General features: G+C 52.5%; 10 protein-coding genes across 10 annotated transcripts; 5 read left to right on the forward strand and 5 right to left on the reverse strand.

The window, feature by feature from the left end:
• Positions 1-649: 649 nt before the first annotated feature.
• On the forward strand, positions 650-1,815 carry COCVIDRAFT_42708 (hypothetical protein; the record flags this gene model as incomplete). The annotated part of the gene is made up of 2 exons (XM_014695387.1): positions 650-1,434; positions 1,779-1,815. 2 exons carry the CDS (start codon positions 650-652, stop codon positions 1,813-1,815), a joined length of 822 nt encoding a protein of 273 aa, XP_014550873.1.
• A 443-nt stretch (positions 1,816-2,258) lies between these two features.
• On the forward strand, positions 2,259-3,375 carry COCVIDRAFT_31486 (hypothetical protein; the record flags this gene model as incomplete). Its single annotated transcript, XM_014695388.1, has 3 exons — positions 2,259-2,282; positions 2,376-2,559; positions 2,606-3,375. The coding sequence occupies 3 exons, from the start codon at positions 2,259-2,261 to the stop codon at positions 3,373-3,375; spliced, it is 978 nt and encodes a 325-aa protein (XP_014550874.1).
• A 2,564-nt stretch (positions 3,376-5,939) lies between these two features.
• On the forward strand, positions 5,940-7,887 carry COCVIDRAFT_42710 (hypothetical protein; the record flags this gene model as incomplete). Its single annotated transcript, XM_014695389.1, has 2 exons — positions 5,940-7,583; positions 7,639-7,887. 2 exons carry the CDS (start codon positions 5,940-5,942, stop codon positions 7,885-7,887), a joined length of 1,893 nt encoding a protein of 630 aa, XP_014550875.1.
• A 2,520-nt stretch (positions 7,888-10,407) lies between these two features.
• Positions 10,408-10,707, reverse strand: COCVIDRAFT_114320 (hypothetical protein; the record flags this gene model as incomplete). The annotated part of the gene is made up of 1 exon (XM_014695390.1): positions 10,408-10,707. One exon carries the CDS (start codon positions 10,705-10,707, stop codon positions 10,408-10,410), a length of 300 nt encoding a protein of 99 aa, XP_014550876.1.
• A 113-nt stretch (positions 10,708-10,820) lies between these two features.
• COCVIDRAFT_31488 (hypothetical protein) lies at positions 10,821-12,175 on the reverse strand (the record flags this gene model as incomplete). Its single annotated transcript, XM_014695391.1, has 3 exons — positions 10,821-10,982; positions 11,137-11,784; positions 11,843-12,175. 3 exons carry the CDS (start codon positions 12,173-12,175, stop codon positions 10,821-10,823), a joined length of 1,143 nt encoding a protein of 380 aa, XP_014550877.1.
• A 530-nt stretch (positions 12,176-12,705) lies between these two features.
• COCVIDRAFT_114365 (hypothetical protein) lies at positions 12,706-17,872 on the reverse strand (the record flags this gene model as incomplete). The annotated part of the gene is made up of 3 exons (XM_014695392.1): positions 12,706-17,505; positions 17,594-17,711; positions 17,799-17,872. 3 exons carry the CDS (start codon positions 17,870-17,872, stop codon positions 12,706-12,708), a joined length of 4,992 nt encoding a protein of 1,663 aa, XP_014550878.1.
• A 406-nt stretch (positions 17,873-18,278) lies between these two features.
• COCVIDRAFT_114323 (hypothetical protein) lies at positions 18,279-19,777 on the forward strand (the record flags this gene model as incomplete). The annotated part of the gene is made up of 2 exons (XM_014695393.1): positions 18,279-18,552; positions 18,615-19,777. The coding sequence occupies 2 exons, from the start codon at positions 18,279-18,281 to the stop codon at positions 19,775-19,777; spliced, it is 1,437 nt and encodes a 478-aa protein (XP_014550879.1).
• A 96-nt stretch (positions 19,778-19,873) lies between these two features.
• On the reverse strand, positions 19,874-22,583 carry COCVIDRAFT_114307 (hypothetical protein; the record flags this gene model as incomplete). Its single annotated transcript, XM_014695394.1, has 4 exons — positions 19,874-20,065; positions 20,648-21,529; positions 21,596-22,082; positions 22,147-22,583. The coding sequence occupies 4 exons, from the start codon at positions 22,581-22,583 to the stop codon at positions 19,874-19,876; spliced, it is 1,998 nt and encodes a 665-aa protein (XP_014550880.1).
• A 474-nt stretch (positions 22,584-23,057) lies between these two features.
• Positions 23,058-23,852, forward strand: COCVIDRAFT_42715 (hypothetical protein; the record flags this gene model as incomplete). Its single annotated transcript, XM_014695395.1, has 1 exon — positions 23,058-23,852. One exon carries the CDS (start codon positions 23,058-23,060, stop codon positions 23,850-23,852), a length of 795 nt encoding a protein of 264 aa, XP_014550881.1.
• Positions 23,853-24,678: 826 nt separating this feature from the next.
• Positions 24,679-25,137, reverse strand: COCVIDRAFT_31492 (hypothetical protein; the record flags this gene model as incomplete). Its single annotated transcript, XM_014695396.1, has 1 exon — positions 24,679-25,137. The coding sequence occupies one exon, from the start codon at positions 25,135-25,137 to the stop codon at positions 24,679-24,681; it is 459 nt and encodes a 152-aa protein (XP_014550882.1).
• Positions 25,138-26,006: the final 869 nt, after the last annotated feature.

Consider the following 26,006-nt stretch of genomic DNA (forward strand, 5'->3'; position numbering starts at 1 on the left):
GCTTCAACCCCGCCACGAGCAACTTTTCGACTACGGTCCAGCACCAGTAGTCGCTCTTCCCCAGTCGCAATCATGGCTGACAAAGGTCTTGAGGATGTGCCCGAGGGTAAGTTTTTTCTACTTCTCCCCAAGAGGTTTCGACGCCGCCGCTGCTGTGCGAAGATGCGCCCTCCTCCCCCGCAGAGCAACAGCGACGACGATAGCGATAACCGCCTCACTTGCAAAACCCTAGAGCGCACGCTAACCAACCCCGCGCAGGCCAGATCGAGTCCAACTACGATGAAGTCACCGACTCCTTCGACAACATGAACCTGAAGCCTGAGCTCCTCCGTGGAGTCTACGCCTATGGTTTCGAGCGTCCCTCTGCTATCCAGCAGCGCGCCATCATGCCCGTCATCAAGGGTGAGTTTGCCCCTCCACAAACAATTCACACCGCCCGCACCACAATCCAAACTTGCAACTGACACACTCTCCAGGAAACGATGTCATCGCCCAGGCTCAGTCCGGTACTGGTAAGACGGCTACCTTCTCCATCTCCACCCTCCAGAAGATCGACTCCAGCGTCAAGGCCTGCCAGGCTCTTATCCTCGCCCCCACCCGTGAGCTCGCTCAGCAGATCCAGAAGGTTGTTGTTGCCATTGGTGACTTCATGGAAATCCAGTGCCACGCCTGCATTGGTGGTACCAGTGTCCGCGACGACATGAAGGCCCTCCAGGATGGCCCTCAGGTCGTTGTCGGTACTCCCGGCCGTGTCCACGACATGATCCAGCGTCGCGTTCTCAAGACCGACCACATGAAGATGTTCGTCCTCGACGAGGCCGACGAGATGTTGTCTCGCGGTTTCACCGAGCAGATCTACGACATCTTCCAGCTTCTGCCCCAGTCCACCCAGGTTGTCCTTCTGTCCGCCACCATGCCCCAGGACGTCCTCGAGGTCACCACCAAGTTCATGCGCGACCCCGTCCGCATTCTCGTCAAGAAGGACGAGCTTACCCTTGAAGGTATTAAGCAGTTCTACATCGCTGTCGAGAAGGAGGACTGGAAGCTCGACACTCTGTCCGACTTGTACGAAACCGTCACCATTACCCAGGCTGTCATCTTCTGCAACACCCGCAGAAAGGTCGACTGGCTCACCGACAAGCTCACTGCCCGTGACTTCACTGTCTCTGCCATGCACGGCGACATGGACCAGGCCCAGCGTGATGTCATCATGAAGGAGTTCCGTTCCGGATCTTCCCGTGTCCTCATTGCCACTGACCTTCTTGCCCGTGGTATCGATGTCCAGCAGGTCTCCCTTGTCATCAACTACGACCTTCCCGCCAACCGTGAGAACTACATCCACCGCATCGGTCGTGGTGGACGTTTCGGACGTAAGGGTGTTGCCATCAACTTCGTCACTGCCGACGATGTCCGCATGATGCGCGAAATTGAGCAGTTCTACAGCACACAGATCGAGGAGATGCCCATGAACGTGGCTGGTAAGTTTCTGCCCAACTCAAGTATGTTTTTAAGTTCGGCTGCTAACGGTACTCACAGACCTCATCTAAGAAGCTGTTCCTATACTGCATTCATCCTACCGTCTCTCCCTACCCCTCCTGCGGTCCAGGTGGCGTAACGGTGTAGAGACGGTAGTCTTCTAATTCGAGCACGCCTGCAAGGCCAGGTGGCGCTCTCTGTTTGGTCTGGTTCAAAAGTGGTTCGGGGTGGGACGAGCAGCCGTCCTTACATCGCGGCATCTTGGCGTTGGTCTCTCATGTGCGCAATGATTTCCCTAAAAGAATGTCTGCATATGATAGACTTACGATGCTTAGTTGACGGATGGGTCTTCTTCTGCAATTTCATGTTACTTTCCTATGTCCTCGAGGAGCTGCTGCAAGTTGTCGACGTATGCATACGTGGGGGGATCTGCAGCAATCTTCCATGGCTACGCATGCGGATGATAACGATTGGGAGTTTCCTTTCATATAGAGATGCGATTCAATTGTATGAAAGTTGTTCAAAAGTTATGCTACTACTCCCGCCGCGTGCCGGTGATGTGCAATGATGGCAGTTGAATGTCTTTGACGGGCCCGTTCCAAACTTAATACTATGGTCGGCTAGACGTTGTCGGGTTACCATGAGGTTCCTGCATTTCGCCTAGGTATTGATAGCCTCGGCATATGACATCAACCCCACTGACGTCTCGCGCACGCTACAACCACTGGTCATCTCTCATGAGACCAACAACATGGCTTGCTCAACGCAAGGTGATGGCAAGCATGGCGCTTTCCCAGAGATCAGCGGTATGTCTGCGCTTTGTTGTACCGCTGCATGACGCGTTACAACATTTCCCCTCCCCATTGCCCAGCCACTACAGGTACTGATGCGTCGTGTAGCAAGCCTTGTGTCGTCTCCGCCAGTACACACCGCCGGCGACGCAATGGCACAACTGTCCCCTTACCCGACGCGCTGCGGTACTCATCCTGCTCTTCCCCGATAGCCATGGCGAGCTCAAGGTGGTGCTTACGGTGCGGAGTGCGCAGCTTCGGAATTATTCGGGACAAGTTGCACTGCCCGGCGGTACGTCACTTAATCTGTATCACGACTATGCCCTGACGTTGCCAAGGTAAATCAGATACGCTGGAGGAATCACCTTGGGAAGTCGCCCGCCGCGAGGCTTACGAAGAGATTGGACTTCCGTTGGATGAAGCAAAACTTCGGGGCTTCAAGTTAGAGCATCTCTGCGAGCTGCCTACCAATTTGGCGAAGACGGAACTTGGAGTGCGACCTTGCGTTGCTTTTCTTGGCCCGGACAGTGGGTCGTCGATCAACCCTGCTTCTTCTGAGGTTAGCAATGCCTCTGTGGAAGAGACGCTCATACCTCGCCTCGATCCCAAGGAAGTAGCCGCCGTTTTTACTGCACCATTTCATAATTTCCTGCGAAAAGAATGGGAGGGCAACGGCCCAGCGCCCGTGCAAAAAGACGGTAGGCCAGAGAAGTGGTATAGGGGTGCTTGGACAGACTGGCACGAATCACGCTGGAGGATGCATAACTTCTATATGCCAAGAATTCCGCATTCGCCCTCAGTGTTGCGCAAGCCGTCGCAATCCGCAGAACCTTTGGCCGACAACATGGAACCTTCTGGGGGGGATGCTCGACCTGCGCCTACAGCAATTGACAGTCTGAGCACGTTCAGGATATTTGGAATGACAGCTAGGATCCTAGTCGATGCAGCACGTGTCGCGTATGGTGAAGAGCCCGAATTCGAGCATAACAGTCATCATGGAGACGAAGAAATGATAGCAAACCTTTTGAAAATGGGCCGGCTGAGTGAGCAAAAGAAACCGGGCGAGATGCTGACCAAGCAGGTACTTCGCGAGGCGAGTAAGATGTAGAATATTGAGATTGGTTAGAAGGAATTAGCAGGCATTGGGTTCTCCGAGTCGTATAGAGGGTGAGGTTTTTTTTTGTGTTCAATGTCAATAAATTCGGACATGGCTACTGTATTTGCATGACTCCACTAGGCTGTGCGACTTTCTAGGCTCTTCTTATGTGAGTTGGCTATGGTTCTAGGAGATTAGCCGTGGAAAAGTTACATGGTGAACGCGTTTGAGACATAGAGGCTCTATATGATGCATTTGCTAGGGTATGCCGGAGGGTAAAGGTTCGAGTTAGTCCGCATGTTATGTAATGAATGACCGAGCAGACCTTATTAATCTACCCTGGCGGCTAGGGTCTACCCTCATGGCCGGTTGCGCAAACAAAGGCTAAGGAGGGTAGGGCCCAGTGAAACACTAGACAAATGACGGTACGAGAAGAGAGAGCATGGCGGAGTTGGGCGCGACCATCGGGTTCAGAAAGGCTTTGTGCACGACAAGACAAGACCTCGGCGGGTTGCATATGTAGATTTTTTTTATTTATTGTAGCGTAGCTAGCGACAACACTGACTTGTTGGTGGCTGGGCAGTGCTGCGCTACGTATGGCCACCAGCAAGGTTGCCATGTGGAAGGGCGCCCAAGGAACTCTGTCGCCAAGGGCACGGAACAGCCCGTTGTCTGCTAGCCTGTCAGCCTCATGTTGATCACCGTCCAGGGATGATGCCGCTGCTGCCCATAAACCCTTTGGGTCGCCTGTTCGCAGGTGTGACGGCCTGTTATTGACTGGTAAGTTAAATGGATTCTTCGTATTGCGTGCCCATACGCTGGGTCGAATTGATGAGCGACAGCGTGGCCATGACTTGTCACGGTCCGAAGTAGTAGTAGTAGTAATAATTTACCTCTTGGCCGCGAATGCCATCGACTGCACTGCCCACGCTCATCGCCTCAAAGAGACCCACTGCCGAGCAAAGCAGAGCGCAGCGCAGCGCAGAGAGCACATCTGCCTCCATTCTTCCGGGAACAGCCATGACGCGCAAAGGCGACGGCGATCTACGGTCCATTTTTGATCATCGACGAAGCGGATACACAGGTCAATAGCATAAACCTTACTGCGAGTAGGACTAGCCGCCCCCCATTGACGCTACGCGCTCGCCCATCGCAATTTACAGGTATAGACAGGCGTATGGAACATGCATAGGGGAGGGGGGGGGATGGACCCGCTGCACTTGTCGCTTGTAGTCTGTAGGGCGAGGACCGAAGTAGGCGACGTACTACCAAAGACATGGCTGGATGTGAACCAAGATCAAACCCGAAAGTGGACCATGGATGCGTCTTTCTGGCACTTTTGAGACGACGTCAAGTTTCCCTGGCGGCGATCGCCAGCCAACGGTGTTGTGCATACGCAAGCATCCAAAGCCAAGGTTTCCTGAACCTTATCCTGTAAGACGCGGAAGTGGCTGCGTCGGGCGTGAAAGCAGTGGGCCTGTGTTTGGCGCGTGAACCTTGGCATCAAAGACGACACAGTAAGGTCCGCTTTACGCGTTTCGTCGCCCGTTTCAAGCCCCCCTATTTTGCCCGCGAATCGCCGTCGCTATACAACTTGAGCCGCATCTCAATCTCTTGCTGCCAAGGTCCCGCCTGGTAGGGTCTGCGCCTTGGCCATCACGGAGCCCATTCGCCCGCCGTCACCGCCGCCGTCGCCGCTGCTCACAGTGATCCAAATCGGACACTGTCCGTCCTGCCTTTGATAGGGGTCCCCACTGATGCTGGCGGGACACTCGTAGCACCGCGGACGCTATTCCACACGGCCGCATTCTATCGGTCCTGTTCTTGCTTCCAGGCTGGCCGTTCGGGCGCTGTCCATCATCTACTTACTACCTGCACGTGAGGATATCATTTGGGTGAGACAACCCTATCGCCAAAAGCAATTCCCAACATGTCGTCACTGGTGGAACCGCCGTACAGCAATGACATGCCTAGAAAGATTTGTCCTTCTCAGACCGTGACGTCTCGGAATGCGTAAGTACCTTAGCCACAGTGGATGTCAATCGACCTCAACAAGCGCTTGCCCTTGACCTCCAATTCACAATTGTGAGCTCAAACATCTTGGCGTGTCGGGCACTATCAGGGCGGAGTTTCCGTTTCTGGCACATTATGAAGCGAAGGCAACCTCAGATCGTTATCTCGAGGAACGTGCTTTGATAGCGGCCCAGTGTCAGTAGGGATGCCAGGGAGGGCGTACGCAACACTCTACCCACGCCAAGGATGTCTGAAATCCTACCATGGCGACTCGGGGCACTTTGACTAGCTGCCGGCTGCTTTTAGTGCCCGGACGGCGCGTGGTTCGAAACAGGACCGAATAGTAGAAGCATCCAGCCTATGTTGAGCTTGTCCGGCCCTGGCTCCTACATTGCTATAGTCCCTAGCACTGCCTACTCCTACGGGCCGTCTTATTACTTACCACTCCTTCTTGCTACAACACGTTTCGTTTTCCTTGCCTCTCACACCACTATCGCTGACTTTTTCCGTTTGCCTGTCTTCCACGGTGCAGGTCACCACATCTACACTCACTCACTACAGCAATGGAAAGCCGCTACCAGCCAGAAGGCCTATCCTTTGGCGAAAAGGATACCTACAACAACGACCAGTATCCTCTCACATCCAATCCCCTCACATCAAACCCACCACAGCAACAACAACAATCACCTCAACCACAACAACAACCCCAATATCCCGCCCAAGTCCGTCAGTCAAACCCATACGGCCTTCCCACCGGTCCTAGGATGCAAACACCACCAAACCAAGGGCAGTATGGCATGCCGCCTGCGCCTCGATCAGCTCAACACTCTCCTCAGAACAGCCAGAACGTGAACAACTACTCTCAGTTTCCAAGCCCTCAGCAAGGAATGCAGTCTCCTCCTCCTCAGCTACAACAACCACAGGCACAGCAACAAGCACCACAACCACAACAGGTGCTTCAGTATCAACAACCCCCACAGCAACCCCCTCCAAACCCATACCACTACTCATCTCCTCCCCCTCTTGCCCCTCCCCAGAACCAAGGTTTCCTTCCTTCTGGCGAGACAAGTCGCTCTAACACATGGGTCCAAACACCCGCACCCCTTTATGCATCCAACAATGCATACTTTCCCGCCCAAGTGGACGCTAATGGCTACCCTGTTGACGTAAAAGAGCTGCACCGACCGACAGAAAACCCCTTTCGGGATCCAGCTCCTGAACCCGCGCCTCAAATGGATACCATTGACCTCGAGAAGCTCAAGCACGGCGATGGACATGGTCACGGAGAATGGGACAAGCACACCAAGATTCCTGGAAAGAAGGACCCAAACCAGCCTTACCTCACTCCCGGTCAAAGGCTGGCGCACTACACATGGGCCAACTACACTCTTACCATGGCTACTGGTGGTCTTGGTACGCTTATCGCCATCCAACCGCATCCTTTCCCCGGCATCAAGACCATTGGTGCCATCTTCTACATCCTCAACCTTCTCCTGTTCACCGGTGTCACCATGACCATGGTTCTCCGCTTCACCAAGTACGCGGGCTCTTTCAAGGCCTCCATTTCTCACGAACGTGAAGGTCTCTTCCTCGGCCCCTTCTTCCTGTCCATCGCAACCATCATCACCGGAACCCAGAAATACGTCATCGAGTCCTACGACGTCAATCATCCCAACCGCTCGTGGGCTGTTACCACAATGGCAGTCGCATTCTGGTCGTACACCTTCATCACCTTCTGCCTGGCCTCCTTCCAGTACTCGTTCCTCTTCTGCAGCCACACCTACAAGCTCAACAGTTTCATGCCTTCGTGGCTCCTGCCCATCTTCCCCATTATGCTTGCTGGTACCATCGCATCGGTCATTGCAAAGGAACAACCAGTGTCTGCCAGAATGCCGATTCTGGTCGCCGGCTTGGGATGCCAAGGTCTGGGTTTCACAGTTGCCATTCTCATGTATGCGCATTACATTGGTCGTCTCATGCAGGTCGGATACCCCGATCGTGAACACAGAGGTGCCATGTTTATCGCAGTCGGCCCGCCTTCTTTCACGTGCTTGGCTCTCATTGGTATGGCCAATGCGCTCCCCGACGACTTTGACCTCCAGGGTGATGGCCTCATCGACGCCAAGCTCCTCAGGACTCTTGCGCTTGTTGTTGCGCTCTTCCTCTGGGTCCTTGCCATGTGGTTCTTCATGATTACTCTCGTTGCCGTAAGTTCTCTATGCATATCTCTACACTCGCACTGTTTCTAATAAGTACTCTCAGGTCATCAACTCATGGGCCGTCTACTTCCATCTTGGATGGTGGGCCATGGTTTTCCCCAACACCGGTTTCGTCATTGCCACCATCTCAATTGGCAACCAGCTAAGAGATGAAACGGTGCTGTATGTCGGCAATGGTTTGTCCATTGCCGTCATCACCATGTGGGCCTTTGTCCTCTTCAAGCACATCCAAGCCATCTACGTGGCAGATATCATCTACCCAGGCATGGACGAGGACATTGCCGACCACTAGGTCTGCACTAGCTCCTCGTTTTCTTTTTGTGTTGGGCGCATTGTCATATCCTTTCTTCGTTTCACCCGCTGTACTTTGACACATCATTTTTTCCTCTGTGAGATCAAAAGCAGTCACGCTCTTTATACCCCCGATCAGTCTTGTTGGTTGCTATTTCATCTCTCTCTCTCTATCACTCTGCCTCCCCATCTCCTTTTCCTCTCTCTTTTTCCTTGTTCATCTCCCATTTTTTCTTAAAGCCGCCAGCAGGTCTCGAAGCTTTTGTTAGATCTTCTACCCCGTTTTGTTTGCGGGACTGGGTGGGCGTATCTTTCGGTGTTATAGACCGCATTCTTTTGGTGCAAAAACAACCTCTTGTAATCAGACAAACAATACTTCGTTGTCAAACCCATCCTCTCTCCCCCATCTTCTCCTGTCTTTCACCGGCTTCTTTTGCCTTGTGTTGTTCTTCTGTTTGTCTTTTATGTCTTGCTTTCAATTGCATAGCGCGGCGTCACAAGAAATCCTAAAAAATTTGGGGAGACGGCAGCGAAATTGGACACTTCAAATTCCCTCCGGTGTTTTTTTTATTTTCATTTTCTCTTTCCTGGTTCTCTCTCTCTCTCCGCGGCTCTCATATACAACGGCAACTCTTTGCCAAAGTTGAGTGGGTTTGGGGTGGGGGAGGCAGATCAGAACCGGTTTGTTAGGGTTGGCTTTGGCGCGCGAACGAAATGGACGAAGGGCGAGGGTTATCCCACAAAAGGTTCAACATGAGCGGGAATCCCGACGTACGGTTGTTCGTCGTCGTCCTTATGGGGAATGGAAATGATTTAGATTTAGCCAACATCCCTTACAATTTTTTTTCCTTCGAAAGAAAGAAAAAAGAAAGACAAAAAAAACACTCAAAATGCATACGCGCGATTTCGTTGCCTCTTCCCATACACACATGTTTTTTTGTTATTATCTCTCCGTTTCCCGTTTTCTCTTCATCTTGTAAAAACACTCTTTCCATCTACTTAGAATCTCCCTTCGATCTTAAAAACGTTCCGTTTTGTCCCATCTTTTGTGCGCTTCTAGCCGCCTTCCTCGCCGCCTTCCTTAGGAAACAAGGCAACAAGACTCGACAAGCCATTCCAAGCTCTCAGCCCAAGCACTTTCTCGTACGACTTTGATTTACACATCATCTGTTTCCCCCTTTACCTCCCAACCGGAAAAATCCAACCCTCTTACAAAGTTCGCAACACACGTGCGAAACAAATCTCGAGACAAGAAATCCCGATACAGTTGCCCCCCCTCCAATTGCCCCACGAACCCTCCGAACCCCACCGAATCCTCTCCCACACACCTCCTCGCCCCCCCACTTATCACAAACACACAATGAGTCGCCCCCCTCACCCTGCGCTACACCTCGCCCTACAGCTTTACACACTTTACCCTATCTTTGTATTCTCCACTATTCCTCGACACGCGGCAAAACTGGCCTAAGAAAGAAGGCTTGGCAAAAAGCCTAACGGGGCACGTAACGTCCGGCGGTACTAGGGCGCTTACCTATCCATCCCATCTATCCTCACCTTACACTATTCTACAACGCTGCCAACCCTATCGTCGCAAAAAACACCTCGAAATAGGAATATAGGAATAAAACAAAAAAAATTGCAAATACTACTTGCAACCCCCCCACCCCCCCCCAACTCACCCATCACACTTGCACACACACCCCCGTTTGTCACCCTACAATCGATACAGCAAAACAATCACATGCAAATGCAGCTGCGGCTGCGACACTTGACGTAGTACTTACCATGTACAAAAGGGATCAAGTGTAATAAAAAAAAAGAAGGTAAGCGTTGCACGGCATCCGTGCGTAAGCGTTTTAAGATCAAAGTCACAAACCCGTGTGTGATCGACAACACGGGCTCGGCTGGCGCTTTTTTTCTCTTCTAGATTCTTGGATTGTTCAAGCAAAACTGGCAATGTCACCGAAAGCTTTTTTTTTAGACTTACGGTGGACAAGGGGGGGTATGGGATTTGCAATTTTGCTTGATTTCATGTTCTTGGCCTTCTTCTTTCTTTTGTTTTAGGACGGCGGGGTTATAGGTAGGGGTAAGTGTGGTAAGGGGTAGGGGGGGAAAGGGCTTGGCTTTTTGTTTGGCCGAGGCGGAGTTTGACAGAAAGGTTTGGCTTGGACTGGTTGGGTGACGAGAAAAGGATTTGTCTTGAGTGTGGAGGGTCTGGATTGGTGTGGGTTTTTGTCATTTGTAGGTAGGATTTTCGGGGGTAGGATTTTTTTGGAATTGAGGAGGGGGAGGGAGGGTGATGATGGACCGGCAGTGGAGGGGTTAGCCGCTTTACGGGGGATGAGGGTGCGATTGGGAATGTGGGTTTTGGGGGTGGGTTGCACCGTTATGCGGTGCATTGTGCGGATGTTAGAGGGGGGGGGGAAGGGGAATGGAGTGCGAAGTGGCAGGTGGGGGGGGGCAAAGGGGGTTTGTGCTCGAGGCGAGTGGAATGATTGGGGTGGGATGGAGAAGGAGGAGTTTAGGGATGGTGGAGTGGAGAGGGGCGGAAGACGGGGAAGACAGAGGAAGGTGAGTTCGGGGTGATGTCGTCCGGGCGCGGAGAGCATGTATCCGTTGAGCCCGAGGAAGGGATGGCGAGGAAGAGGGTGGGGAGGGTCGCAAGGAGGAGAGGAGGGTTGCATGCGTGGTGCGTGCTGCATGATGTAACACGGGGAGGAGTGTGCTTACCCGTGGGGAAGGTGGAAAGGCGAGGGCGGAAGAGGGGGGGGGAGGGAGATAGTGAATGAAAGGGCAGGTAAGAGGGTGAGAACAGTGACATAGAACAGCGCACATTTTAGCTATACACAGCTGATATTGTGAAAAACATTACAGAATCAGAAAGAGAACCTCATTATGTACTTGTTGTTTCTTTGCATTTCCCCCTTTGTCTTTCTACAAACTGCTTTTTACATCTTCCTTCGCCTTCATCTCGCGAACCATGCGAATCGCTTCATCAAGTCCACGCTTGGTATTCTTAAAGTACACGTACGAGAACTCGCTGCTCGCCTGGCCGCTGATAGTACGGGCTTGAATACCATGGCTTATCACGCTTCCCTATCACTGTGTTAGCAAGACTTGTTCTCATAAGCTTAAACCTGACACCTCAAGAGAACTCGTAACGTTGACCATCTTCTTCCCCTCAAAAAAAAAAGGCAGACACGACCGCAACAAAGTCGACAGTGAAAGACATGCAAAAAAAAACACTCACCCTCATCAAATGAAAAACCTTCGCAACCTCCCACCCCTCCCCCCTCGGATCCCACCCCGCCCTCTCCATATACACATTCAACACCTCCTCCATACTCGGCATACCGCTCTCGCCCAGATTCTCCTCATCATAAACCCTCAGCCCCTCCCCCTTCGTCCCAGGAGCCGGTTGAACCTTACTCGCGCGATTCCAATACGGATTAACAAGGTACACAATATCGAGCAGCGGATGCCCAATGGTACTCAACTCCCAATCTAGAATAGAAATCACGCGGGGCTCCGTAGGATGCAGAATGATATTATCGAACTTGTAGTCGCCGTGGACGATGCTGCTGTGGCCGGTGGGTGCATGGCGCCGGATGTAGTCTACTATCTCGTCGAAATCCGGGTGGGCGCGGCCGAGCGGTGCGCCGGTGGTGACGTCGCGAACGGCGGCTTGCTGGGCTTCGATGCGCGAGAAGGTGGTGCAGTGGCGGGCGTAGAAGTCTGCTGTTTTGCCAAAGGATGAGAGGCCGATGGAGGAGGGGGGGATGGAATGGAGCCAGGCTAAGGTGGAGACTACGGATTTCCAGGCTGCGCGCCGGTCTTGCTTGGGGAGAGCTGAGAGGGCTTCGTCGGTGAATATGCGGCCTTGAACGTATTCCATTATCTATTGGGGCATGTTAGTGGGTTGTGGTGTAAGGTGGGTTTGCTATGTGATGACGTACGTAGAATTCGGTTCCGATTATGGTGGGATCCATGCATAGGCAGTATACTTTTGGTACCGGGAAGCCATCGACTGTACCCAGAGCTTTGATCACGTTGTATTCGCGGTCAACGCGGTGTGCAACGGGTGAGATGATGGCTCCACTGGGTTTCTTCCTCAAGATGTACCGGTTCTTGGCGGCATCATCAACATAGTATGTAGGGTTACTTTGCCCATAGCCAATCTTTGTTGATGTCACTGGTAGCTTGGTTCCAGGTATCTCTTGTTGGAGGTAGTGTCCAAGCTTCTCATTGTCCAACTCATGTCGCGTCTTCTCTTTTCCTGCCTCTGCCATTGTAGATCACGATCTGTTCCTCTTCCAATTAGTTTCTTAGATTGATTGTGAAAGCATATAGTAGGTCTACCTAGCTATTGAGTTTGAATATTAAGTTGAGGTGTTGTACGAGTAAGCTCCATAGATTCATTGTTTAGCCTCGGCAGTGCGTCGGCGAAGGGTTTGTCGGGCGACCTTACCATGAGTAGCATCCCCAAGTGGACATGGTTCTTGTTGCCAATGCTTTTAATTCGTCAATGTCATTTCAGTTCAGGAACGACACATGGACCGCGCGATACACGCGCAAGCGTACTAGTACATTTAGCGATAAAGGTTAATTCGATCTCTACTGCAGCGATCGCGCCAAATGAGCAACTGTGCTCTGGGTATCCCAAAAAAGCCTATATAAAGGTAACGCCCGAAGAGGTTAGGAAAATAGTATCCTATCTTACAGCCAAAAATTACTAGCTGTTTCAAAATCAGGCTCAAGAAATAGACGTTAGTTCGCGCACTAGAGGTCCCCTTTACATCCCCCTACAGCCCTCTAGTCATTAAGCACTCTCCTCACTACCTTCCCCACTACTGAAATAACTCTGGTCTAATCTCAAAATCCACTCTATCTTTTCCCGCTCACTTCTTGCCCGGAATATGTACGTATTTGATCGTGCGAAAACAGCAAACACGACGTCCTTGTACACTCCCGCACCACCACTTCCATTTGCACTGTTGCTGTGTTGATTCTGCACTCCGCCGAGTAACTTTGCAATCTGGGGAGAATGGTCGATGCGCGCAGTGCTAATGTTGATGGCGTTGATCTCGTCACCATCTGTGGAGTAGATATGCAGATACGGTTTTCGCAGTTCCACATATCGCCGAGTCCAGCGCGTGTTGGTCGGATCTGGTGTGAGAAGATACGATGCCTTCATAAGGTTTGGGTTCTTGGGTATGAAGCGTACCGTCGCCGTCAGGCTAGGCGTTGGACTTGGCGAAGGGGAAGAAGAACGTGGTGCGAAAGCAGCGCCGTTTGTAGGTGGCTCTAGGTTTGTCGAATTAAGAATGATCTCCGCCGGGGCCTTTTTAGTCTTCCACAGAGAGATGATGCGTTGCAGGAGTGCTTTCTGGGCATCGTCTAGTGGCTTGTCTTTTGAAGATGCCAATGCTGACGTGGGTATGCTGAGGGCCTTGGAGGAGAGAACGGAACGGGCCGTTTCTATCTCAGCAACACGGCGGCGGCGCTTCTCAACGTTGATAAAATCTCGTACTAACGAAACACCGCGGGGAGTCCAGCCTGCGAGCTGCTCTTCGCCTTTGATGTAGTCGTCCTTTGTGTTCATGCGCCAGAGATCTGTTGCGCGCTTTACAGATGTTGGACGTATCGCCACACTGAAGATCCCGACTGTTGAGTGAACAATCTTGACCGGGTTCCAGATGTTGGTCAGGGAAAAGAGCGAGGTTGGACGCATGTATGATCGACCACGGATCTGCACGAAGAGGTCAAATGAAAAGGTCATTGGCTCAATAAGCTTCGAGGACATGACGTCGAAGAGAAGAGTGGCCCGAACGCGGAAATTATCCTTTGTCGCGCGGTCGAGGATCTGCGAGGCGTGTGCAGTGCTATCCCATCGCCCAACGAATTTGACGTTTGTTGTGCCATCTGCGTTGTTTCGGACAGTGGGTGGCGAAATAAGATCTACTGGGACTTCCTTGACCGGTGAGCCATAATTAGGGCAATTGCCTGCTGCATCGACCATCCGGATATGACCCATACGCAGAGATTTGACGCCTTCCCACTGTATGGTCTCACCCGAAGTATGGGTAAGGTTCACGACAATACGACGGGCGAGGCCCTGGTGGAGCTGGTAAACACCTTGGTCCATAACGCTGCTCTGTGTGACCTCAACCGGTTGGTAGGTACCGTCGTCTGTGATCTCTTGAACCTGGATGCGGGCGAAAATGTCGTGCGTGTCTTCTGTGTAGAACTCTGATTCTGGCAGACGTGCATTGCGACGCTTCTGCTTTGGCTTCTCGGCCGAGTCGCGCATGTCATCCCAGCTAAGCAGCATGTCGAGGTGGATGTCGGTGACTTTGGCAAAGATAGAAATGCGGAGGAAGGTGTCGCGTGGACTTGGATAAGGAAGGCTCATGCTATGCACACTTTCAAAGCGAACAGGGCTTTCGTTAAAATCGGTAATCCAGGTCGTAGTGGTCGCGCCACTTTCATCCGAGATGCCGGGTACGAAGAGCACAGCGTGCACCTTTGTTCCCTCTCGCTCTGAAAACCCAATCATTTCATGCATGCCAACATTGAACTTGAGTGTGGTTGAAGGTGCCTCGGCGGATGAAGGTTCTAACGATAAGCGGATGATGCCAATGGGGTTCGAGGTGTATGGCGATATCACATCGAGGCTGAAGTCTCGAACTCTCGACTCAAACACAGCTGCAAGTGGGACATCGACATCGCCAATCCGTGTAAACTCGGGCATGCAAGGGTCGGAGAAAGGCGATTCCGGGTTGAAGTGTTGAAAGTACTCTGGGCGGTTCATGTACTGATGCACTTGGTGCATCCGCCGTACACGATCGCGGAGCTTCTGTAATGACCATAGGTGAACGACCTCATTCTTGAAGTCAATGACGCGTACGCCAACGCAAGGTTTGGACTGGCTGTCGAGGTATTCGTCATCTTCTCCTGGAATGCCCATGTTTACCAAGTCGTAGGACGAAGGGACTGTGTGGCCAACATCGACAATGCAAAACTGGAATACGACTCGCTTGTCCATTTGCTGGCTCATGACTTGAGCTTCTTTGAGAATCGCAGCATTTTGTAGCAGAGTCTCTGCCATGGTGACGTATTTCCGTCGCCGCCACTGTTTGAGGACAGAGCGTATCAGTTCGAGCTGCCGTTCGTCTTGGGCATCTTGTTCTTTTGGTGCGTTTGCCGATTCGATCTCCAGGTCCTCATCTATCTCAAGCGGAATGTCGTGTCCAAGCTCTTTCAAATGTCTTTGAAATGCCTCTTTTTGCGCTTTCATTTGCCTCTGCATTGCCTCTTTGGCAGCTCGCAGCTCTTGCAACTCCACCTTGGCGTCCTCGTCAGCTTTCAGCCTGGCTTGGAATTCATCTCTTGACTGATCTATCTTGTTCTGCATATCCTCTCGTATTTCTTGCATCTTCTCGCTACCCTCTTGGTGTGGAGTAGAAGGCATGGTCAGTGCAGTATCAAGGGAGAAATTGTCTAGAGTGCCACCAGAAGCATACTTCTCCCTGACCGGATATGAAGACATGGACTCTGTATCACCCTCATCACTAATCATCCGGCTTTCCGGCCGTGCTTTGCGCGTCTCGCGCAGTCTGCTGAGATCTTCGTAGAGTGCTTCAAAGTCTTCGTCCGGTAGATTCTCAATGCGTTTGTCTGGCCCTAACCAGGCAGTAAGAGCTTCTCTTCGCGCATAGGAAAACTCAGACTCTCGCCCTCGTTGCCAGAGCGCAGGCGATCCTGCTCTTGGACTATCAGGGTCGAAGTCGCTATTCGCTACACTGATTGAGCTGTATGACCTATCGTGGCCAGGTCTTGGAGCGGGTGAAGGAGAGCTGCCGAGCTGGCCAGCGGTGACAGTCTGTCGGAGGAGACTTGTCCCTACTTCGGCGCGCTCAGCTCGCGCTTCTTGTGGGTTGTTGAACCGGAAGATGTGAAAATCGCCGAGGATGATGCGGTGACCGCTCTTGAGGAGCCGTGGCTTATCAATACGAACACCATTGACCATGACGCTTGCACCCTCTTGGGGAATCACTGTCACCTTGCCATCCACATTCTCAAAGTTGCAGTGTTCTGCGAGAATTTGCGAACCGTTCAAGCGTATCTGTGCAGTCTGACCATCGACATCAGAGTTTCCTACGGTTGTAGTACCTGGCTTCAAATTGTAGACGAGACATTCGGTCAAGAGCGGATCGTCGCTCAAGTTTACCAAATGCGGCATGTTCTTGGGCGTTGACAGACCCACGAAGCCCTTTTCGATGCTGATACCAAGCTCTTCCAGTGCAGCTTCTCTTTCCTTGTGGATTTCTTCCGTCTTTTGCAGCTTCTCTTCCCAGGTTTGATTCAGTTCTGTGTACAGCTTCTCCGATTGTGTCAACTGTTCCGCAATCTCGGCCTTGGAGACCTTTTTGGTCGAGCCGTCAGCCTGTGTGATGGAAACCATTTGCTTTTCTAGCGGTGTGTCTGGTGGGTACTGTTCTTCCACGATGCCATTCGAGCCTGCCGCTCCGCCACCGCCTCCACCACCTCCGCCTAATTGGGAGCGCAGTTTGGAAAGCTCTTCCTTGAGTTCTCTGATCATGCGCGCGTTGGGGTCTTCGTTTACGACGGCATGGTTCTTGATGCGCTTGGCGGAGTCGGCGTATCGGAGGGTCGAGAGTGTTTCCTCAAAGTTGATATCTGCGGGAGAAATTGCAGCAATCATAGCAGTCATGCTGTTTCCTCCTAACGAATCTTTCAACAGCCACGTCAGGATGGAATCTCGGTACGGAACTTGTGCTTTCTTTTTCCCAGACGACTGGTCTGCAAGCGCCGCGATCACGCGACCCAGTGTAGACAGAGATCGATTGATTTCCGCACCCTCTTTCAATCGCGCACCAGTTGCGCCGGTGGATTGCGCTCTTTCTGATCCTGCCAAGTCTACCAAACTAATCTTTGCAACTCTTTCTCCGCTCATGCTCGTCTCGACATCGTGGCGTTTCTGGGTAAGGGTAAGGGTGAATACGGCGTGCGATCGCGAGGATGTCTCGTTCATGTTGGTCGCCGCAACTGTACGAGCCTTGTTTCCTTCGTCCATCAAGTTCTCAATCTCCGAGAAGGACTGAACCACCAGCTTGGCCAGGTCTTCGACATAGGGACCAGTAGACGGATGCTCTCGGACTCGCAGGTTGCCCTTGTTTGAGGGATTAAGCAGATCGCGTACGCGCTCGTTGTAGATTTCGAGATATGAGACCTCGACGGTGCAGGTCGAGTTCTTGTCTTGCTGCATGCCTTTTATTCGCTCAAACATGTCCTGGCAAATCTTGGGAATGATTCCGTATTCTGCGCCATAACCCATCATAGAGTACGACTTTCCGGAACCTGTCTGACCATATGCGAAAATACAGTTGTTGTAGCCCTGAAAGGCATTGTCAAGTAGCGGCTTGCCGAGGTCTTCGTGGAGGTTGTCCTGGCCAGCATAATTTGGGGCATCGCGGTCGAAGGACCAGTAGGAGCGGTCGAAGGCGAAGGTCTTTACGCCCTCGGCAGCGGCTTTGGCGGCCTTTCCCTTGACGTCGGTATTTGCTGGCGGGGAAAGAATGGTCTGGTCACCCTTCATCTGCACGATACATTGTGCATTGCGCGCCTTTTCTGCTCGCAGTTAGCCACAGCAACACAGGGCACAGGAGCGTCTATGGAATGCTTACCTCGCCCGTTGAAGGGTCGACATCGCACCACGACCTTGATGTTGCCGCCTCCTCCGGACGCCATAGTGGGCGGGCGTGCAGTGGGCGGGCTAGAAGGCGGAAATCCGGGGTATATATACTAGGGAGAAAGGAGAGGGCAACGACGGAGGTAGGTTGCAGCAGCAGCGGTCAGAGGCGGAGACTGTGAGACTTCATGGGCGGCGACTGGGGCAGTCGGAGGTGTGTGTGTGGGCGAGGATGTTGTTTTTCGGGTAAGGAGGTGGTTGAAGCCACAGACATAGGGTGTTGTTGTTATGGGAGTTGAAATCGCGGTCCAGGGACAAGCAAGCAACTTCTTAGGATTACGCGATCCTTGCACCCTGCATTCCCGCCCCGGCGAGCTTCTGGCCACTCAGCAGGCCACAGCACCCTTTTGCAATAATTGGCACGTGTAAAGAAATAGGCGCAGTAGAGCTGGCGAGGTGCTGTGCTGCGAGGATGCGGCTGAAGATTGCTGCAGGTACATCATCTGGCTCGCATCTACATGTCGAGGGGCATCTGACGGGCCATGCTCGGTACCTGGGCCCGACGGGGGACCCTGACGCTGCGTCATTCCACAAAATAATCCCACCACCACATTTACTTTCACCCTCACCACCACCACACCACCCCCGCCACTGCCACTACGCCCCCGTCGCACGCTTCAATGTCCCTCCCAGAGGCGACTGACGAAATGTTCGCGCCCCCCGTGAACCGCGCCATGAAGGTGCTCGACCGCAGTTTCTTCCAAAAAACCATCCCCACCTCGGCCGCCCGCATCTTCAACCCCAAGGACATTTCGCGGTGCCGCAAGGAACTCACCGCCGCCAAGGATACTCTGCCGAACAATCGCGTCGACCCAATCAGGGCAGATCCTGATGCGGACAAAGCGCAGCAGGGCGTCAAGTGTCTGCTCCTGCGACCCGAAGTCGTCCACACTGGTGAGTCAGCCGACATGCGCAAGTCGCAGGTACATCCAGGTGCTGAGTCTGAAGCCAGGCAGATCGAACCACATGGTCCCCTAAGCTGCGCGATCTCGAGCAGGACGGTACATTGGGCGTGATACCCTACCAGCTGCACCTCGATTACGACTACTTCACTTACTCGGAGATAACGGGCGCCATCATCCCCCCACCAGAGTCCAAACACGACGACGAAATCCCCCAGGGCTTTGCCCTCGCCGGCCATGTCGCTCACCTGAACCTGCGAGAGCGATACTGGCCATACAAGTACCTCATTGCCGCAGTTCTTGCCGACAAGAACCCCATGGTCAAGACCGTCATCAACAAACTGGACAATGTGGGCACAGAGAATGCATTTCGCACATTCCAATACGAGGTCCTGTACGGACCTGACGACATGAACGTCGAGCTCCGTGAGCAGGGCTGCACCTTCAAGTTTGACTTTGCCAAAGTCTACTGGAACACACGTCTGCACACCGAGCATGAGCGCCTCTGCAACCTCTTTAAGGAAGGCGAGGCCGTATGCGATGTCATGGCAGGCGTAGGCCCATTTGCCATCCCCTCTGGCAAGAAAAAGTGCTTCGTCTGGGCCAACGACCTCAACCCCGAGTCGTACAACTCGCTCGTAAACAACATCAAAATCAACAAAGTCGGCGACTTTGTCCGACCCTTCAACACCGACGGTGGCGCCTTCATCCGTCAAGCATCTGCCCACCTCCTCGTCCAAGACTCCCGGCACACTGTCCCCATCTACCCAAAAACCAAATTCTCCCGCAGTAACCCCCAGGAAAACAAGCAACCCGAGCCCATCAAGACGCTCGTCCAGCCCCGTTTCTTCGCCCACTACGTCATGAACTTGCCTGCATCCGCCATCACTTTCCTCCCTTCCTTCATCGGCCTCTACGCCAACATCCCCGGTTTACCTGCCGCCGACATCAAGAAAATGCTAGTTCCCCACACGGAGCAGAAGCTACCCATGATCCACGTCCATTGCTTCTCCACAAAGAGCGACGACAATGTAGCGGAAATCAAGGGTATCTGCGAAGAGATAAGTAGACAGATTGAGTACGAAATCACGCCGGATATGGAGGATGTGTATGTGCATGATGTACGCGATGTGGCGCCTAAGAAGAGGATGTTTTGCGCGAGTTTTAGGTTGCCTGAGGAGGTGGCATTTAGAGAGCTTAAATTGGGGGAAGCGTAGAAAAGAAAATGTTGAGAATATAGCCATTGAGTACTTATCTGAGATGATCCCACATGTCCTTGTTCTTGTGGTCTTCCTGATTAATAAAGATCCTATTTACGTATCCATTAACATCTCTTCGTCCCCCTGTTCTTCTTCGTCCTCCCATTCAATCCCTTCCAACGCCTTCCTCATCCCTTCTTCCATAACCACCCTTATCTCATCCGCACCCCTCGCTCTCTCATACATACCACACAGTTTCCCATCTATCCTACCCACCCACTCCACAATCCGCCCCCCAGCCATCTCCTTGTTGAACCCACCGTACGCAAATTCCGCCACCGAGCCCCAATTCAGCACCGTCTCCTGGTACATACGTGCAAATGACATGATAGAAGCGATGTCAGTGCTAAGGCGCAATGCCAAATTGCATGCAGAGTGTGGGGTTTTCTCGTGCGGCAGCGCTGTGGGTACGCGAGTGGAGCGTTTGAGGTGCTGGGATGAGTGGTTTGCTGCTTTTTCTTCTTGAGCGCGGAAGAAGGAAGTCATGGAGTTTGTGCTTGTGCGGCGGAATACGGGGGGCTGTGTGGGTGGGGAGTTGTGAGGTGGTGAGGTGTTGGGTTCGGTGCGTGAAGTGGTGGATTGGTTGGCTGGGAGATGGGATACTGGGGATACATGTGGTGGCATGGATTGCTTGTTTTGTGGGAAAGAAGGGGGGTTATTAGTTGGACATGAGGGCCTTGATCTGGGGTGAATTTGGGTTGGTGGAATGATTGGCGTAAAAGACGTTTTCTGTACCGGATGGCTGCCTGGAATTGCGACTCTTTGACTGAAGAAATCTCGGATATCCATATTCTTGTCTGTAAAGAAACGAGTAGCTTCTTCTTGCACTGACACTCCCGCTAAGCGCTTTTGTGAATTGCCTGGCGGACGATATGCTGTCGTAGCGTCCTTGGTTTTCTTTTGACGAGTAGTCCTCCGCACTGCGGGTTGATTTTGGTTGAGAGGACCTTCGCCTGGAGAAACTGTACCAGTGGCTATATTGCGGTATTGACTCAATTGCGATGTCCGGGGTTCCGGTGCCTGAGTCTCAGACCGTAGGACAGAACTTGGTACTTCTCCTCCTGCAACATGTGTACCTGTACCATCGATCGCTTGGCCTCCCAGGCGATCCAAAACCCAGTCACTAATACTTTCTGCTACCAATGATGGCGGAGGTAGGCGTTGTATGCTACGCTCAAGCTCATCATCAAGCAGTGATTGCACCGTATTCGCCTTCGAAGATGTCTGAGGCGTCAAAGGTTCTGCTGAAACCACTCGGTTAGGCGTTGCAGGTACTCTCGAGGGACTAGAACTTGAATCAACATTTCCAGTACTTTTCACTGGACTCAAAAGTTGGACATTGTTAGCGGGCGCCCTGGGTTTGATCGCAGCGTTCATTCGAGTAATAGTCCAAGGATTGGATACTTCTGCGGCGTGGCGTCCTTCTTCTTCGTCAATGATCGGAGTACGGTCGTCCTGTAAAAACTCCAGATCCTCTTCATCAATGCCGTACATGCTGTGTCTCCACCTTGGTTGCGGCGCAGGGACTGACGCCTCGTTCTGATCACTTGTGTTGTGCGATTCAAATATAGCTTCGTTCGGATTTTGATCGACCACGTCGTCTGGCTCATCGAGATTAACGACTGCTTCAGTATACAAGGAATCCAGCAACTCTTCCCAGACCCTCAAAACAATGTTACTGTCCTCAAACATGACGTCGTCTTTGGTCGGCTCGATATTGGGATCATAGCTTCCAGGCGGACAAATAATGTTGATGCAGAAGAAGGGATCCCTAACACCTGCAAGAGAGGGATTCGCCTTCCCAAGTCGCTGTTTGCAAGCATGAACCATCTGCTTGATAGTGCCACGGTTACTCGACACCGGCCGTGCATCGACCGCGACAAAGCTGCAATGACCTGAAATCTTCGACCCAACTGCAGTTGGCTTGGGTAGAAAAGCGCGAATCTCAAAGCCATCAGCTTCCACAGTAGTGAAACTGCACTGAGCAGCGCAGTCTCTACCGAAAATCTTCAGCACAGCATCGCCGACCGTAGCATGCGCTTTTGGCGCATAACTAAAGTCGCCATTACGATTCTTAGCCTTAAGCACGCGAAGCCTAAACCGAGCACTTGGCCTTGCAAGCGCATACGCCTGCATCACTCGTCGAATCTTCCCCAAACACTTTGCCGCATCCTTAATCGCCATCTGCTTCCGAACAGGTATATGCTCCAAGAACCCCATTACTTTGACAGTCGTGCCAACAGGATGTGAATCATGCGCAACACTACACCTATCAGTCTCCTTCACACGCTCGCACAATAACATCCTTTTGAAAAAGGCAAACTCACGATTCAAGCTCCCCATCCCGACTATACTTCAATTTGACAGCAACAGGGTCACCCTCCACTCTCGTCGTCACACTAAACGCGCTGCTCATCTCCGCCATACTTGCCAGCGCCTCGCCACGGAAGCCCAGCCATTTCCCTCCTAGTTCTCTCAAATCGTTCAAATCTCTTATTTTGCTGGTGCAGTAACGGCGGCAGACGAGAGATTGGTCGTCACTTGGGATGCCGTGACCGTCATCTTTGACTTGGATGGAATCAAGCGTGTTGGCGGAAATATCGATGAAGATGCTTTTTGCACGGGCATCGAGAGCGTTGTCGATGAGCTCTTTTACCACGGAGCTGTGATCGATGAGGACTTGGCCGGAGCCCAGTTGTCGGATTGTTGGGGGTGGAAGTGCAGCGATGCTGGGTTGTGCGACTGTGTTGGGGATATCCGCCATTTGGGGCTATGATGGATGTGATGTCAAAATATTCAGTATCAGACTGAAAGAATATTCGTACATGTGAGGCATGGTTTAGTGAGACTCAAATGTGAGTCCTCTCCATCGTGCCTACCTCATCCAACACGCCGACGCATAAACCGGAAGGAGCAACCCTACCCAAACCCCCCTTACATCTTGCAAACAGTCTCATGCTAACAAGACATCGTTTCAATCAACCTTTGACTTCTCATCCACCTAAATCCAATCCCTCCAAATACAGTGAACTAAACAATCCAGCCCCACGCACACATGCTCTCAAACTAACCAATCAGAGCACAGAGTTACCATTATACCTAGGTATCCCCATCTCTACCTCTTAATAAATCCGCCTCCCCCGATCTTAACTATACCCTCAAAGCTCCTGTCCTTCTCTCTCTCTCTCTCTCCAAAAAAACCCCTACCATTTACTGCCTTCCAAACTCCAAGTCCATAATGCCCACCCACACAACCCCCCAATCCCGCCACCGCGCCCTCAAAACCCGCGACCCAACCGCCCACACATCCTTCATCTACGCCGTAACAACAACACGTATATACTGCCGTCCGACATGCCCCTCGCGCCTCGCCCGGCGCGCAAACATCCGCTTCTACGACACCTGGCGCGAAGCCGAGGCAGCGGGGTTCCGCGCGTGCAAGCGGTGCAAGCCCAATGTTGCGGTACTGGAGGGGAGGCAGGAGCGGGCGGTGAGGGAGGCGTGTGAGCGGATTGAGGAGGCGGTCGGGAAGGGGGAGGGGGGGAAGGTGAGGTTGGGGGAGTTGGCGGGGCTGGTGGGGTTTACGCCGAGGTATTTTCATGGGATTTTTAAGGGGAGGATGGGGGTTACGCCTAGGGAGTGGGTGGGTAGGGTGGCTGGGGAGAAGAAGAGGAGGAGGGAGGAGGGTGGGAGGTCTGCGATGGTGGAGGTGGGAGAGCAAGCGTGGGGTGGAGAGAGCTTTGATTTTAATGATTTGATTGATTTTGGGGGGGATGCGGATCTGCTTGATCTTAATGATATCGCTGGGCCTCAGGATCAATCTTTTATGATGGATCCGGAGCTTAGCCTCGACGCGAATGGGCCTTCTCAGCCTTGGACTGGATATGAGCCTGCTCAAGCCATCTCGGGCTCCCTTCAGACTACGCCAGAAGACATAGCTTACTGTGAGAAGACGATGTCATCTACATCGACACTCGAGCTAGATACTTCAGCACTACTCAACTGGGATAGTATGGCAAACACGCGACAGTAACAATCCTTGTAGCTTCCATAGAAAAGCTGCTCCGCTGTTGCACAAGCGCCACCTTTCCCCTTGGCTGTGACCCTACATCTGCAATCCTTATTCAACACATGATCCGTGGCGCGCACTTCACCAACCGCGCACCCACGCGCGAATCCTCGAATCGATTTAAATCGCAGACATATTAACAAAACCTAATCTTCACATCGTCAGCGCAAGTCCCAAGACAACAAGTCTAGATTACGTGTAAAGTGACGGAGCTCTTCAGAGACCAAGTTATAAGCAGCGACGGCGTAGCATATGTCGATGCTAGCCATACCTTTTCCGGCTCTTCCTAAAGTATTATATGGTCGATGTACATATCATCTTTTGAGCTTATGCAAATGCGCGCATCGCAGCGAAGCGCGCACATGCTGTGATTAAGAAAAAGTTTCAAACGTACCTATTACAATGGGCATTGGGGGCCAGGCTGTTGAGTTAGCGAGGACCTAAGAGTGCGACATCATTGACAGCTTCCAGCCTCCAGCTTTATGGAGGTGTCCTGGATGTGTCAAGCAACATGCGCGGTACTTCGCGCTGTTGGTGTCGCGGTGGGTGAAGCAGAGACGTGGATGAAGAAAAGTTGAAGGGTTCGGAGGTTAGGTGCAGAAGACGCCGATGGGGACCCACATTTACGAAGCGAGGCGCTAACGGCGTTGGACTCCGCGATCCGTTCATATGCATCGAAGTCTAGTCCATCTGACTATTGAATTCTGTATAGAGTCGTTTACCATATTCGTCATGCTAGCCTGTCTGAGCGCAATAAGCCGTTGCAATCGCCACCATCATCTTTTAACCTTTACGGGCCAACGGCCTTCCAAGCACTGAGCGGATCCGCCCAGATCTCCCAGTGACCAATCTTGCCGTGCTCATCAAACTCACTAAACCGGTGGATGAACTGCTCATCCCACGCCTTTCCCGTCTTCTTACTGGCAAACCGCCCCTTGCCAACTACACTGACCATGCCTGCCTCTGCATCTACAATGAATCCCTCTTTGGCCGGGAATGCGTCACTAGGGAGCGACATGTCCAGCACACCAGACATAAGCTCGAAGTACTCCTCGCAGCCCTCTTTTCCAGAAAAGGTCTTGGCCAGAAAAGGTAGTCGCGATTGGGCCCATTCAGGCCCGTGCTCTGTGATCTTGGGCGTGCTGCTAAAGTACTTTGACAGCAGGTCTGAGGGCGGGGGAGGCGAGAGGAGGGCCTGGCAGAAGGAATGTGTGGCCTCGCGTAGAGAGGTGCTGCGACTTGACGACATGGCTGAGGGGTATTTCTGCGAATGGAGGGAGCCGCACGACTAGTTGTTGTAGTGGTAGTGGTGTGCTTAGAGTCGTCTGGTAAGCGCTGCACGTGGACTTGTTGTGCGTCGATGTACGTTTGACTGGCTCTGCGGCATGTAACCCTGTGCGGCCTTGAGCGATGACTGGACCCACGACGACTGTTGTGGCTTATATGCGGGACGGTTGGTCCGTCTGGTGGGTGAGCTAACAGTCGGTCGGTGTTGTTTGGCGAAGCGGTGGGCGTCGGCTGGAGACGTATGTAAGACTTTAGTTGTTGGGGCCAAGACAAGACGGCTACTAAGGGAATAGTCGTCGAAGGAGTAGGGGTCCGCTAGAACAAAGGACCTCGGTTATGCCTGTTCCGGCCAGCAGTAGTGTTGAAAACGGAGGTCAGGTGGGAGCAATGGGATGGCCACGGCTTCGTTGTTTGTATGGATGTAGGTACGCAGAGACCAATGAATGAAGTCATAGTGATGTCCGCCCAGCTGCTATGGACTCTGGCAGCTATGGAGTGAGATGGGACACACCAAACAAGTGCAATCAAACCGTACGCATTGGGTAGTTGCTCCTTCCCATCTTGCTGACATGTTGATCGCTTAGTCCAGCCGTTGACGAAGGCGGTAAAATACATCGTCGCGTACTTCCGTCGCTTGTCTAAAGAGGGTTCCATGAGCCGGTCACCATCATTTCATGCAAAGCTTATCGCACATCTTCCTTAGACCCGTATGCCCTGTCCACAAGGCCACCAATCACGTCGAGTCGTTGCAGCCGCGCCCTTTTTACAAGTACGTCAGCAAGGCTGCTGTGCAATTTACAGGCGTTGCAAATCATGTAGCTTACCTGCAGT

Source organism: Bipolaris victoriae, assembly GCF_000527765.1.
Source record: "Bipolaris victoriae FI3 unplaced genomic scaffold scaffold_163, whole genome shotgun sequence".
Classification (NCBI taxonomy): domain Eukaryota; kingdom Fungi; phylum Ascomycota; class Dothideomycetes; order Pleosporales; family Pleosporaceae; genus Bipolaris; species Bipolaris victoriae.